The 14,087-nt window shown below is 34.1% G+C and overlaps 1 protein-coding gene across 7 annotated transcripts in view; it reads right to left on the reverse strand.

The window, feature by feature from the left end:
* Positions 1 to 14,087, reverse strand: part of ANO3 (anoctamin 3) — a 312,028-nt gene that overhangs the window by 34,001 nt on the left and 263,940 nt on the right. For all 7 annotated transcript variants that reach the window (XM_058305623.1, XM_058305627.1, XM_058305625.1 and 4 more), the window contains 3 exons: positions 9,044 to 9,080; positions 4,459 to 4,570; positions 3,619 to 3,676 (listed from right to left, as the gene is read on the reverse strand). In XM_058305623.1, the coding sequence (XP_058161606.1) occupies positions 3,619 to 3,676; positions 4,459 to 4,570; positions 9,044 to 9,080 (207 nt within the window). The remainder of the gene's footprint in view (positions 1 to 3,618; positions 3,677 to 4,458; positions 4,571 to 9,043; positions 9,081 to 14,087) is intronic.

Raw genomic sequence — 14,087 nt, forward strand, 5'->3', positions numbered from 1 at the left:
CTGCCTCTGCCAGGGGCAGGCTGAAGTTTCTCTTCAGGCCCCCACCAACAAGACTATTCTTCAGACCCCCTCTGTTGGTAGAGCTTCCTGATAAACTTTCTGCCTGCAATCATGCCAGTCTCCATGTCCCAGTGAGTGCCATTTTTTCTCTAACAGTCTCTTAGCAAAATCAGTTTCTGTTATGTCCTCAATTGTGCCTTTATGTTATCCTAAATGTGGCTGGAAAGCATAGACTATGAAGCTAGAATGCCTAATTTTGAATTATAGGTTCATCAACTTATTTCTATAATTGTAGGCAAACTGCATAACTTTTCTATGCCTCAATTTCCTCATCTGTAAATGGGGCTAGTGATAGAATTTTTGTGGGGATTAAATGAATCAATACATGTAGAGAAATTTAGACACAATTGTTGACATGTAGTGAGCACTCAATAAATGTTAGAGCTATTTTTAAACTTTTCTTACACTGACTTTACATAAAACATTTACGTAAGATGTGAGATATTATATTGCTATAATCTGAGAGAATGAGAGTCACAAGAACAGTATAGTCAGTTCATAAAATTTTAAAAATATTGTTCCACTTTTTTTCTTCATAATAGCTACCATTAATTGTGTCAGGGATTTTACATCCTATATAATCTACCTACACCAATACTCTTGAGATGGTTTACTTTATTAAGTTTACAATATAAGAAATAGATTTAAAGATCTTAAAAACATGCATCTCGGTGGGGAAAGATTAGAATGTACACAGCAAATTCCAAACACCAAATATTTGTTTCATTTTTTGGTTATGTCCTTTTCCCAAGTCTGTTAACATCTTCACATAAGGGAGAAGGATTTCATTAGTATCCCCCACATTGCTCAGTAGAGGCTGGTTTTAGTAAATGCCTGTTGACTGAATGAAATGAGAGGGTCAATTCCTATCTTCCATTATGTATATTTTGCACATCTACACTTCCAGGATTTCTAGGGTCTTTCACAATGCCACTTTTCATTTCACCATTAAAAAATAAATAAAAAATAGATTTCCAAATAAACAATCCTATGTTGGAGAATATAGCCAAAACAAAGCTTCTATATTTTATGGGTAATGTCTAGGAATGGTTATTAAGCATGCTTCCTGATACCAGTATTAGAAATGGTATATTAGAAATGGTACATCCAAAGATGAATTATGACCTCCAATAATTTCACAATTAAGAGAAAGACCACTCAAGCAAACAAAATTATTTGTGGTAGTGCCCCCCCGCCATGAGATGGCATCAACATGACGTTTGTTTGTGTTCCCTACCTTACCATTCTAACTCCAGCTGAACACTCCTGGAATAAAAACTGCAAAGGCTCTCAAACTGGGTAGATTTCTAGTAGACAGAGTCATAATTTTGGACTAAGAAAGAAAATTACAAGTTGGATTCAGGGACTTTCAAGTGGTCCTGGGATTATGAAAGGCCATGGCTTGTCTTTGGCCAATAGAATAAATCTCAGGTAGCTGCAGAGGAATAACATAGATAAATATCAGCTAAACTTTACAGTATAACTTCCACAATCCAGGGGCAGTGCTAATTGTGTTATGCAAATTATCTCTTATCCATATAGAGCTTTGCAACCCAAGTATTACTATTTCTTGTTTATAGATGAGGAAACATGTATTCAGAGGGAAAATTAAGGGCAAAAAAAGTAGTAAATTATAAGTGATAAGATTTGCATTTGCCCACAGATTTATTGGATTATAAAGCACATATTCTACGGAAGTTTTAGGTATTCTTCATGTATCCTATTCAATTGCTGGAAGGAGCTGGAGAAAAAATAAGAGTTCTGCCCTGAATTTGGGAAAATTTTTAAGAAGAGACTGGAAATGTCCTTACCATTAGTTCACAGGGAATCTTTCTTTAACCTTTCTTTAAATTATGAACTCAGATTCCTATAGCTATTGAAATATATTTTAAATTAGTAAAACTCAAATGCTTTTGAACTGGAAAAGGAAAAGACAATCTGCCTAATGAGAGAGCAGAGTCAAGAAAGACACTATTACCAGATACCAAAAATGATAAATCTGGAATCTCATTTCATTGGTTAAAAAATATATTATTCATTAAATGTATGGCTGCCAATTGAAAAGAATGTTTTATTATTTTTTACACTGAAATAAACCCCAAATACATCAAAAGTATCAATACTAAAAGTTAAACTATAAAATTGCTAAAACATACAAGTGATTTAAAAAAAATTCTAGAATAGGGAAGACATTTTTTGATAAATGATAAAAGTCTTGAAAGCCATTGAAAACAGGGAATTTTGGCTAAAAAAGTTATATATACACATACTAAGAATCATAAACAAAAAGAAAATTTAAAAATACACAACAATATGGGAAAATATCTGAAGCAAGTTTGGGGCCAATTTAATTAGTTGACAAAATAATAGGACAGGGAAAGACAGTCCAGTGAAAATGAACAGAATAGTTCATACACATACACAAACAAAACAAGAAACAAAATGACCAAAAACATGAAAAACCCACAATATAACTCACAATTAAAGAAACCAAAATCAACAGATCTTTTTTTTACCCCCCCTCCCTGCCATGGCTTTTTTTTGTGTGCTGTCTGTTCTCTGTGTCCTTTTGCTGTGTGTTCTTCTGTGCCTGTATTTATTGATTCAGTTTCTCCTCTCCCCTTGTGGCTTGCTTGCTGTCTGCTCTCTGTGTTCATTCGCTGCTGCGTGCTCTTCTGTGTTTGTGCTTGTCTCCCTTTTTTGTTGCGTCACCTTGCTGAGTCAGCTCTCCATGGTGTCTGTGGATCGAGTGGCACTCCGTGGCATCTGTGGGCCTGGTGGCTCTCTGCGGCATGCTGGCAAAGCTGCCTTCACTACAAGGAGGCCCCAGGATGCAAATCCAGGGCCTCCCATGTGGTAGACGGGAGCCCAACTGATTGAGCCACAGCTGATGCCCAACAGATTTCTTTTTGGCTACCAGATTGGTAAAAATTGACATGTTTTGGTTGGCAAAAATCTGAGGAGCCAGGCCCATAAACAGGAGGTGAGGAACTAGCATTCTGGAGGGCAATTTGTCAGTCTCAGTGAAAATACATAATATTCTCACTCTATAATCTAGCAGTACCACTGCTAGATATATGTTTCATATGTCATATATATTATACATTAATCAAGAAATATGAGCTTTAGGAAGATGAATTTAGATATTTTATCTATCAGGGTTTCAAATAAGATACCTTTCCACTACTTAAAACAAAACCAACCCATTTAAAAGTTTGGAAACCCATGCAAATAGATAACAATAGTTCCCAAAAGAATGAAAATTCCTGGAGCTAATTTCCTGGGTTCTGTTGGGAAAAAAAAAAGTGGATATGATGAAAAATTAAAGAGAGCTGAGATCAAAATCCTGGGGTTTAACATATCAGTCAACCCTCTTTGTGCTGAAAGATGTAATTCCTTTCTTTCTGAACCCCTAGGAACTTTTCTTGCTGACAAACGTGTCTTCATAATGCCTGAACTTCTCTGTACCTGCCTTCGCTCTCTCACACCCCCTTCCTCCTCCAGTCACTAGCTGATATCTGTGCCCATCCTCACACCCACCCTCACACCATTACTTACTTCCTCCAGTCTCCACCGGTTAAAAAGTTTATTGTAATGTCCTGGGTGGCCTACAAATCTGTAAAGAGGCATTTTAATTCATTAGCATTCATATGGGAATGACTGAAGAACATCTATTAATGCATCAAAAGTACATGTGTGGGTAGACATAAATGTTCATTGGTGCAATTTGTCCCCCGAATGGTTGATTTTGGTCATGCTTTCCCAACATCAAACTAACTGACTTAAAAAGGAAAAAATGCAGCATGAATTCAATGCAAAGAGTTAAGAAGATACAAACCAACCAGATGACATTTTCTACTTTCACTTGAAGAGATTTAATATCCTGCTGATCTAATCAATGAATATTATGATAATGTGCTGAATTCTGGGTTCAAAAATTTCTACTATCAGGGTTTTTCCTTGGCAGTGGCCAGAATGACAAACACATGACAAACCTGACCCATTGGTTTAATATACTTCTTTTTCATATTTTATATTAAAGGCAGGAACAAAAGTTAAAATGATGAGTATAAATGGTTTCCACATCAAGAAATTGCCACCCAGGGATAGAGAAAAATTTTCTTCATTGACCAAATCATTACTGATGATCGGATAATCATAACTGACCTCAAGTATGGCACATAGGTTTTATGTTCCGTGCCAACTTTAACTAGAAATGGCTCTGCCAGAGGCAGTGTACTAGGGGTCCTTTGAGAGAGAATATGTATGAAGACTGATTAGCACAGTTTTCCAGGGCAGAGAACAAGAATTTGCTGCCTCTGTTAACTAATTGATGATATAGTTGTTGACAGTCTTTTAAACTCTTCTGCAAAGATAATGCATATAGAGATGACTTACCTCCCCAAAAAGAAAGCAATATAGAAGATGGAACTATTTAAATTGACAAACTGGAAGAGGAACATCTTCAGGGCAAAGCTGTTTTCCCATTCAGATTCTGTTCGTGGATATTCTAAAATAAGCACAGGGTGTGTTTATATAGATGGATGAAAAACAAGAACAATGAAAATGAATTCCAAAGATCCATGTTCAAGTTCTGCTCTAGTCATTTACTGATTCTGCAAGGCTCTTAGTGTCTCTGAGTTCTAGTGTCTGTGCCCATAAAAGGTGAATGATAATATCTGCTGTATAGAGTAATGAAAGAATCCAAGGAAATAATCTGTAGAAAATACTTTATTGCTACAAAAATATGATACCTGTTATTAATACATAAATATTTCAAGGATACTCTCTGATATTTTCATTTACAAGTAGCCAAAAAATATTGGCTCCATCTTTCATCCAACATATAGCACCCAAATTGTCCTATATTGTCCTATATTTTCAGTATATAGAACCTAAATTATTCTTTGAAGAATGAATACTTAGTGTGCCAACTGCAGTGGAATGGTAAAGAGAATGATGAGAGAGATAAGACCAAGAGTGTAGCATGTGCTAGAGCTTTCTGCTCTTTTCCAGTACCAAAAAAAATTATAGATATATATATATACACATCTAATATACATTTTAATGAATTTGGAGAATTCAAGAAAAGAAGAAAATAGATGGGATTTGACTCAAGGAAAACGCAGGCCAAAATGTATGTACAAGCCCAACCACAGATTAAGAAAGCAATAGTTCCTGGGGACTTCTGTCCACAGGTGGTAGGTAGGTGCCAGAAGGAGAGGTCCATGTTACATCGAGAGTGACTGGTTGGTGTACATCAGTAAGAGTAGTCAAGAGAGGTGCCATTTCCACATAAGCTTTGATATGTTGAATTTTCCTTTCACTCTCTTTTCTTTCTAAGTAATTATAAAGTTAGTTCTTTTACTTTTTTAACACAAACTTATTTAGAAAGGAGAATACAGATTTAAAAAAAAATTCCTAGTGTGTAGATTGTTTTTGGATTTCCATTTCTAATTTTATTGTATCATGATCCACAAATATGTCCTGCAGCCCAATTATATGGTTATGCCTTGTCAATATGTCAAGTGTTTGAAAAGAATATGTTTTTCTGCTGAGCACCAAGTTTTTATATATATATATAAATATTTTGAAGAAGCTTGTTAGCTATGATACTCACATACTCTATTTTATTTTTCTTTCTTTTTTTTTAGAAAGTACTGGTGATTGAAACTAGGACCACATATGTGGGAAGCAGGTGCTCAACCACTTGAATTACATCCACTCCCCTTACTCTATTTTCCTACTTATGTTTTGACTTTGGCCTGTCAACTTATTTTTATAATACTGTCATTTTTGCTTTCTATATTTTGACAGTTTGGTAAGGGATGCATAGAAATTCTGACTATTGTACTGACCTGGTAGCTCATTAACAGCAAGAAGTATCCCTTTCTCCCACTGAAATACATTTTAAATTTATCTAATAATAAATATGGTCACACCTGCTTTTATTACTATTTTCTTGATACACAGGCTTTTATTCCTGAATTGTGAGTTGTTTTAAGCCTTTTGGATTTAGTTATGTTTCTTTTCATCAGCATATAGGTAAATTATTTTTTGAAATTCATTCTTACAGTATTCCAAAGCACAATTATTGATAAATAGGTAGATGGCTAGATATACAGATAGATGATATACAGATAGACACACAGACTGATAACAGCTAGATATATAGATATGCACTCAGGTTTATTCTTGCATTTATTAATTGCTGTACTTTATTTTTCCCTTTTTCTGCAGTCTGTTACATTGATCCTATTTTCATTATACCATTTCTCTTCTAAATGGATAAAAATATACTTCCTGATATAAAAATAAATATTTAAACTTTCTTTCCAAGAAGCTAAAAGAGCAATAAATACACTAAAATAAATGAAAATGAAAGAATTAAACAAAATAAATAATAACATGTTTTTAAGTCTTCAATAAAATAGAAGGGGTGATTACTGGAAAGATAGATAAAATCCAACAAGCTCCTTGAGAGAGAGGAGTTTTCTAAAAAACAATAGAAATAAATAGATATATCAATATAGTACCTAGGAGAACAAAAGTTATTCAAAATCTTATGAATATTTTTTTGTTCACAAATTTAAACACTTAGATGAAATGGACCATTATCTAGTCAAAAGTACCTTTCTAAAATGTACTCATGGAATAAGCAGGCAGTCTTCAATAAACCAATAAACATTGAGTCAACAGAAAAAATATTTAAAGATCTTCCTCAAAATGGCACCATAACTGCCTTGGTTTTATGAAACCCTAAAAAAACAGTGAATTTGAAGTTTATATACAATGATTAAGAAAATAGAAAATAATAAAACTTTCAAATTATTTTGTGAGATTCACATAAAATTGATAAGGACATCCTAAGCAAACTATAATCCACTAACCTTATGGGAATATCCCTAAGTAAAATATTAGTAGCATGAACCCAATGATATATTTAGAGAATACATCTTAAAATATTAAAAAACTGGTGCATATCAAGACTAGTGGCATACAATCAAATGCCTTCAAGGTGCAAGTACTTAACGTTAAGAGGCAGAGAAGTTTGATTTAATGTTAGAGAGTAATGAGGTCTTTGACAAACTAAAGTGTGTAAATTGTCTAAAGATCTTCTAAATTAATTTTTATAAAACTGTGTGAGAAATAACACATGCATACATATTTGGGCTTATAAGAGAAGGTTTTAGCCATAGCATTTATCACAGAAATATAACACTTTCCCTGGGAGCTGAGGTATTCCTGATCAATGTCAAGTGGTAACTCCTCAGGATTCTCTGTGACCAACCAAAATGGCTCAGTCTATGAGATGTCAAATTGAAGATATATCAAATGCCTTAAATTGTCATGTGAGAAAAGTCAATAAGGAGAAAAACCATTTAAAAGCATTATCAAGAAAACAAAAGTTTTAAAACTCTGGCTTTATAATTCTTCTGAATTTACATTTCCCTAAATATTCTACTCAGCACATTTGTTGAAGGTCATTCTTGACATATTTCTGATCTATTAATTTTTCATCCATCCATTTGACAAATATTTAGAGGACACTTATTACACATCAGAATAGCCTAAGACTAAACTCCATGATGATAAGCACTGTACCTATCTTGTTATTTTGTGAGACTAGCATTACTCTGACACCAAAACCAGAAAAAGACAAGATAAGAACTATGAACCACTTTCACTTATAATCTATTTGTATAATTCCTAAATAAAATATTAGCATGTTTAATCCAAGAGTACACTGAAAGAATGACACATCTGGATCAAATCTAATGGTCTCTATTCCTAGTACCTTCCCTACAATATTAGGTCCTCCATATATTTTTGTTTTATGAATGTGTGGCATACATCCTGCCTAAAGATTGGAGAAATCAGTGGTAAATAATTTCATTGCTCTGATCTTAAGACTTTTTCAGTCTTGTAGAGAAAGGAAAAAGATGTATTTCCAAACAATTAATACATGTAATGGTGAAAGAAGGACAAATGTTAAAGGGAAATGAGAGATGAGAGAAGGGTGAGCCAAAATGTCTTCACAGAGGAGGTGAATTTTGAGCTGAGGAGAGACGAGTAATGTTTTATTGAGGAAAATGCTTCTAAGTAGAGTTAAAGTTATAAATTAAGCTGGAATTATGCTGGGCGCCATTCAGTTGCTTCATGCATTCTGATAATGAAGATTTCAGTGTGCTGTGTACCAAACACTCTTCTAAACACTTTTACATTCATCAACTCCTTTAATCCTCATAACTAGATTGTGACACATTACCCCCATTCACAGAAGAGAAAATGCAGGCATAGAAAGACTAAACCTATTCATTCCCACTCCAACCCTGTTCTTAATAATTGTATTATGTTGCCTCCTTAAGGCACTGCATCTAAAAAACAAGAATGTAATGACATAGAAAAAGAACATTCAGAGGATAGGAATAGCTTGTGGAAATATAAAATGTGGTAGCAGATATAAAACTTCAAGTAGAAGACCTAGAAGAAAAGCTGAGGGCATTCTGAAGAAAGTAAAACCTGCAGCCCATAAAAAGCCATTAGAAAATGAGAAAAGAAATGTTAAGAATATTATAGAATATGGTAAGAAACATCTAAAAATAGGAGTTTCAGAAAGAGGCAAAAAGAGGAGGAAATTACTGAAGAAACAATGTACACGTGGTATAGTTATTTGATAAAAGCAAGTATTTGGGAAAAACACAAAGAACAGAAATGTGGGGACAGAGTGGAAGGTGTCTCCTAAGTATTAGGAAGAACTAAATTTGTGAATTTCTAGTAATGAGATTTTGTAACTACATGCATTGCCTCTCTGCAATTATTCGATGCACCCCAAGATCCTATGCTTCCTCCTTCATTTTTATTAATAAATAGGTATATAACTGAAGTTGATATTCAAATTACAAAAAATAAAACAACTACACCATGATAGGCCCATTTGTTATGTACTTACTAAGGAATAAAGTAAGAAAAATGAACTTACCTAAATTAGTGAGATAGTAAGCAATTTTTTCATAAGCCTTTAATGAGAGAAAACAAAAAGTGAACATTATTCTCTTCTTTTAGAAAAAACTGATATTAACACTGTTTAAAGAAACATGCAAAGTGTGTTCTACAATGTGGCTACATTTTAAATAAAGCAGAAATATTTATTAAAACCAACCCTGTATTGCTTTACTTATATACGTATATACACATAGGCACACACACAATTTATATAATATAAATGTGCATGTAAACATGTATGTATACAGACACATTTGTTATTTATCTGAAATAACAAATCTTTCCAGCAGCTATCTTTATTTCTATTTTCTAAATCAAGAAAAGGAGACTTAGAAACACCAAAAATCATTTGGTTATTGATCTCGAAAGTTTATGCACTTTTTCCTTCACTAGAAGATGAAGTGGAAGTTTGAATTCTATAACATCAATCAAGTATTTTCCAGGCTATGACGTAAGTTGCAAAAAAGTTGTATTTCTAAGGAATAAAATGTATTTGGAGGTTATTTAAAACAAAGATTGCTAATTTAAATCTTTTGAATCTTTATGTAAGTCACACTCACAAAAGATTTTTCTAATGAATATTTTTCATTTTCTGCCACCTTTTCCTTGTCCCTTCATACTCTGTCCACCACTCATAAAGTCTCAAGAAAAGCAGACATTTCACAACAGTTGAGGTAGTTGGGAGAGTTTATGGACAACAAGCAGAAAGGTGATATGTGTTTGTATGAATATTTTGCATGTATGAAAATGATTCCATAACTACATAATTCAAGAAATTATTCTTTAGATTATAAATTGCAATATCCCTGTCTGTTGGCATGCAAGATTAAAGAGTATGTATCTGGATTTATTACATGTTGATCACCTTCCCTGACAATTCTTTCAATTTAACCATCGTGATTATTTTTTCGTAGCCATGATTCAAATCTACCTCTTCCTAAGACCTAATGTGTTATATTGGAACAGAAAGATTACTCCGTATACAACAGCCTCATTCCAACTCTAGTACAGTTTATTTGGACTTTAATATGTTCTTTCCATTTATCAAGTAAGAAGGTTATAGTATGATTTCCAAAGAGTATAAGATGATGGATTTGATCATTGAAAAAAATGCTACTAGAACAGCTACTTTGCCTCTAGCACTGAGTTGAATGCCCTCCAGGGGATAGAATCATTCAAGTAACTACTATTTATTGTTTTTGACTTGTGCCACACAATGTTTTATCATCTATTTTTATATCATTTAATCCTTACACAATTTTATGAAATAGGTATAATGATCCCTGTTTTACAGAACAGGAGACTAAGGTTTAAGATGTTAAGATATTTTGCCCAAGATAATACTAATAGCAAGTAGCAAAGTCAGGATTTATGATCAGGGTCCTCTTGCATCATGTATGCTGTGTTTAGCCACATAAATCATTTCAGATTTTTCTCTTAATACTTAACACATAGATCCTGTATGCAAACCTGGGATAGCAATATTTAGACTCTGCCGCAAGCAGTGAGAATAACCTTTGGAGAGATGTTATGAATCACAAAGGATGCTGTGCTGTCCCTGGAAACACTGTTATTGAAAAGTTCTCTGGGGTACATGAGAACCTGATCATCCAGGACACAAATGTGGATGGTCAACTGGCACCATCATGATAAACAGCCACAAAATCAGTCTGATCAAGATGATATGTTAATCACAAAACCACAAAGTGAATAAAGAAGTCATAAATCATAATAGGTCCATTGGAACAGCAATATTCACTTTGGTAGACAAGGTGTGTGTGTGTGTGTGTGTGTGTGTGTGTGACATGGAATAGATATGTTTCTGCAGGAAAAGAGGATAAAAGAATTAAGGAACAATTGTTTACTTCTTATCAACATCAGATACCATGTTGGTGAACCTATACTTGTACAAATTACTCATTAATACATTTAGTTAGCTAAAATGCTCTTAGTAATATGTATTAGTTGAGTTTAAAAATGTTTATTAGGAATTTCTAGTGGGTTGGGTAGCGTTCAAGAATTACATAACACTGAACCAAGTAGACATAGTCCCTACTTTCATGGAACTTAAATTCCATGGGCATAGATAAATAAATATGTAATTGGTCAGGGCATGAAATATGATATGAGGGGATAAAGAATGGTGGTGGTGACAGAGAGCTATTTTATAGAGTAGTCAGGAATGCCTCTTTGAGAGGGTGGCATTTGACCAGAGACCTCTGTGGAGTGAGAGGGAGCTGAGCACTTATCTAGCTAAACACCTTTGGGATGCAGGAAGAGTAAGGGCAAATGCCCTGAGACTGGCATGGGCTTGATATGTTCCTTGAATGGCAGGCAAATTAGAGGGAGGGGAATGGAGTGAGTAAAGGAACAAAATGCTAAGAGATGAGTCAGACAGCTCTCAGAGGAAAATGTTTTTTTTCAGGCTTCAGTCAGCTATGAAAAGGACTTTAGAATTCATCTTGAGCTGAGAAGCCATCATCTTCCCATAGATGCCTTATTCTAAGGTGTTGTACAGGCATCGACTGAGAAAAGAAAAAAAAAGAACAGAAAAAGCAGGGAAAAGATCAGGTTGTTGTGAAGGTGTGTATAAGGGCACTGTACAGCTGTTTTAGTGCTCTTTTACCTGAGTCAGAACCTCACAATCTAGCCTTCACTGAGAAAATGAACTCTATAGGAGACATCTGCAGAATTGAAAAGAAAGTTCTCTTTCCAGTAATCTAACTTTCTGAATTTCTATAAACCATGCCATAGACATCAACAAACTATACAAATAACAAAGCACATACAAACACCACAGTCCTCCTATTAAATAAGTTATTTGGCATGACCTCCTTTCCAAAGGTGTATGGTCCAAGCCTTTGATCCACCCTACTCCATAATAATCCACTTGCATTATTATTGGTAACCAGGTGGCTGAAAGCTCTGTGCATTTTGAGTCTTTCAGTTATTATGCTTAAAAGAAACATAGGAATGTATGCTTTAGATTCTAGTGATTAAAATTGATCAACAGTGTGGAAGAGAGTCCAGAACAAGCACGGTGTGCTTTTTACTTAAGCCAAATGGATTCAGAGCTCTTAAAACATGTGTGTGTATGCATGTGTGTATGAATACATGTATATATATTTGTATATATGTGTATGCAGGTGTGTGTATATGTATGTATGTATGTATCTATCTATCTATCTCTACATATACACACACACACTTATATGTAGGATAGGCTCTGCACATAGTACATGGAATTAAAATGAGAGAAGAAGAAATACCAAAAGGAGTTAACTCTTTTATTTAATATGCTGCTTCATTGCCTGAAACCCATATATTTCAAATTACAAAAATACTTGATGTTTCTACTTTTTCTTAAAAATAACATATCAATCATGAGGCTACACAGCTGGCCTGCTGTTGTAACCTATTTTTAAATTAATTATTCAAGATTAAGGTTTGATTGTCAAGCAAAAAGAATATAGAAATGCTTTCAAATAATGCACAATTTTTATTTTCTTTAAAATTCTTTTGAAAATATTTCCTGATACTATAGTAACCAAGCTATTTGTGGCACTTCAATAGCATGATATTTCAGGAGGCAGCAAAATAAAGAAGAAAGAGGATGGGTGTAGGATTGAGAACTTTATCGTTTCAAATTCATGCTTCGTAGTTTTTTTCCTTTTAATCACATGTTTGTTAAAGGGATATTAAAAATAAAAATTGCAGATTTAATTGTTAATAAATTATTTGAAATATGTTTTTAAAAGATGTGATTCTGATCTTGGCTGTATATCAAACCTACCTTAGATTCCTTAAATTAGTGATTTTCTAATGACATTTAGAGACTGACTGGATCAGAATTTTACCTGGAGAGTACTTTTCAATGTTTCTTTTAAATGCAGATTTCTTAGCCCCACAAAGGAGATTCTGAAACAGGGATCTGTAGTTTTCAAAAGTATTCTAGGGAATTTTGGTGCATCCAAGTGTAGGAAACATTTTTAAAGCTACTCTCTTGAGCTGACATATGCATTTGTAATCAAATTAACCCATTGTATTCTCCCAACTTGAATATTTATTTAGAGATGCCCTTATTCACTAGTTATAGACTGCTTGGTGAATATATAATCTTTGTCTAGTTTGAATCAAAACAGTAAGTGCTGCAAAGTTTTAAACCATTGAAAATACAGTTTCATTAACAAAAGTAATTCTAAGCACATAGGATATGCAAGATGCTAGGGTATTTGGAGAATAAAATATCTAAAACTTATTCAAATATTCTTTTCAGAAGACTTTTAGGCATTACTCAAAGCCCAGAACAAACAAAAATGAGGAAGTTATACTCCCTGCTCATAAGGAGCTTACATTCTGATAGTGGGAGAAAAAGCATGTCTATGCATTATAACAGAAGAATGTTCAACAGAGGGGTTGTGTGATTCTACCGGTAGAATCTGATAGGAGGAAGAACAGCATGTCCAAGTATTGTGTGACAAGAAGATATATAAAGAAGAGATTGTTCAATTCTACATATGGGATTGAGAAAAAGCTTTATAGAAGGAACTGCTGCTTAACTTGAATATTAAAAGATGAAAACATATTCCCCAAGAGAATAAAAGGGCTTCCCAGGCAGCCCCAACACTGCAAACCGAGAGACAGGGAGGTAACACAGCAATATCAAGGGGTAACAGAAGACCACGCCATAGGCTGGAGTGCAGGGTGTGAAGGGTAGTCTTGATAAAACATTAGAAGAGAGGAGAAAAGAAAACTGGCTTTAAATAATGGAGGGCTTCTAGTGCCATCTTAGGAGTTTAACATTTATATTAGGGGCAATGGGAAACAGTTTTCAGAAAAAATAAAATGATGAAGCATGCAATTTAGAAAGAGTCTTCCAACAGCAGTGTACAAGGGAGATGGGAGGGGTTTAAAAGAGAAGCAGGAAGACTAATCAGTTGGCAGGTTGCTATAATGCTCCAAGCTAGAAATGTCAAGAAACCCAACTAAACAAGTAGACGTGGCAATGGTGAGCAGGTAAT

The sequence above is a fragment of the Dasypus novemcinctus genome, chromosome 10, assembly GCF_030445035.2.
Source record: "Dasypus novemcinctus isolate mDasNov1 chromosome 10, mDasNov1.1.hap2, whole genome shotgun sequence".
NCBI classification, from domain to species: Eukaryota; Metazoa; Chordata; class Mammalia; order Cingulata; family Dasypodidae; genus Dasypus; species Dasypus novemcinctus.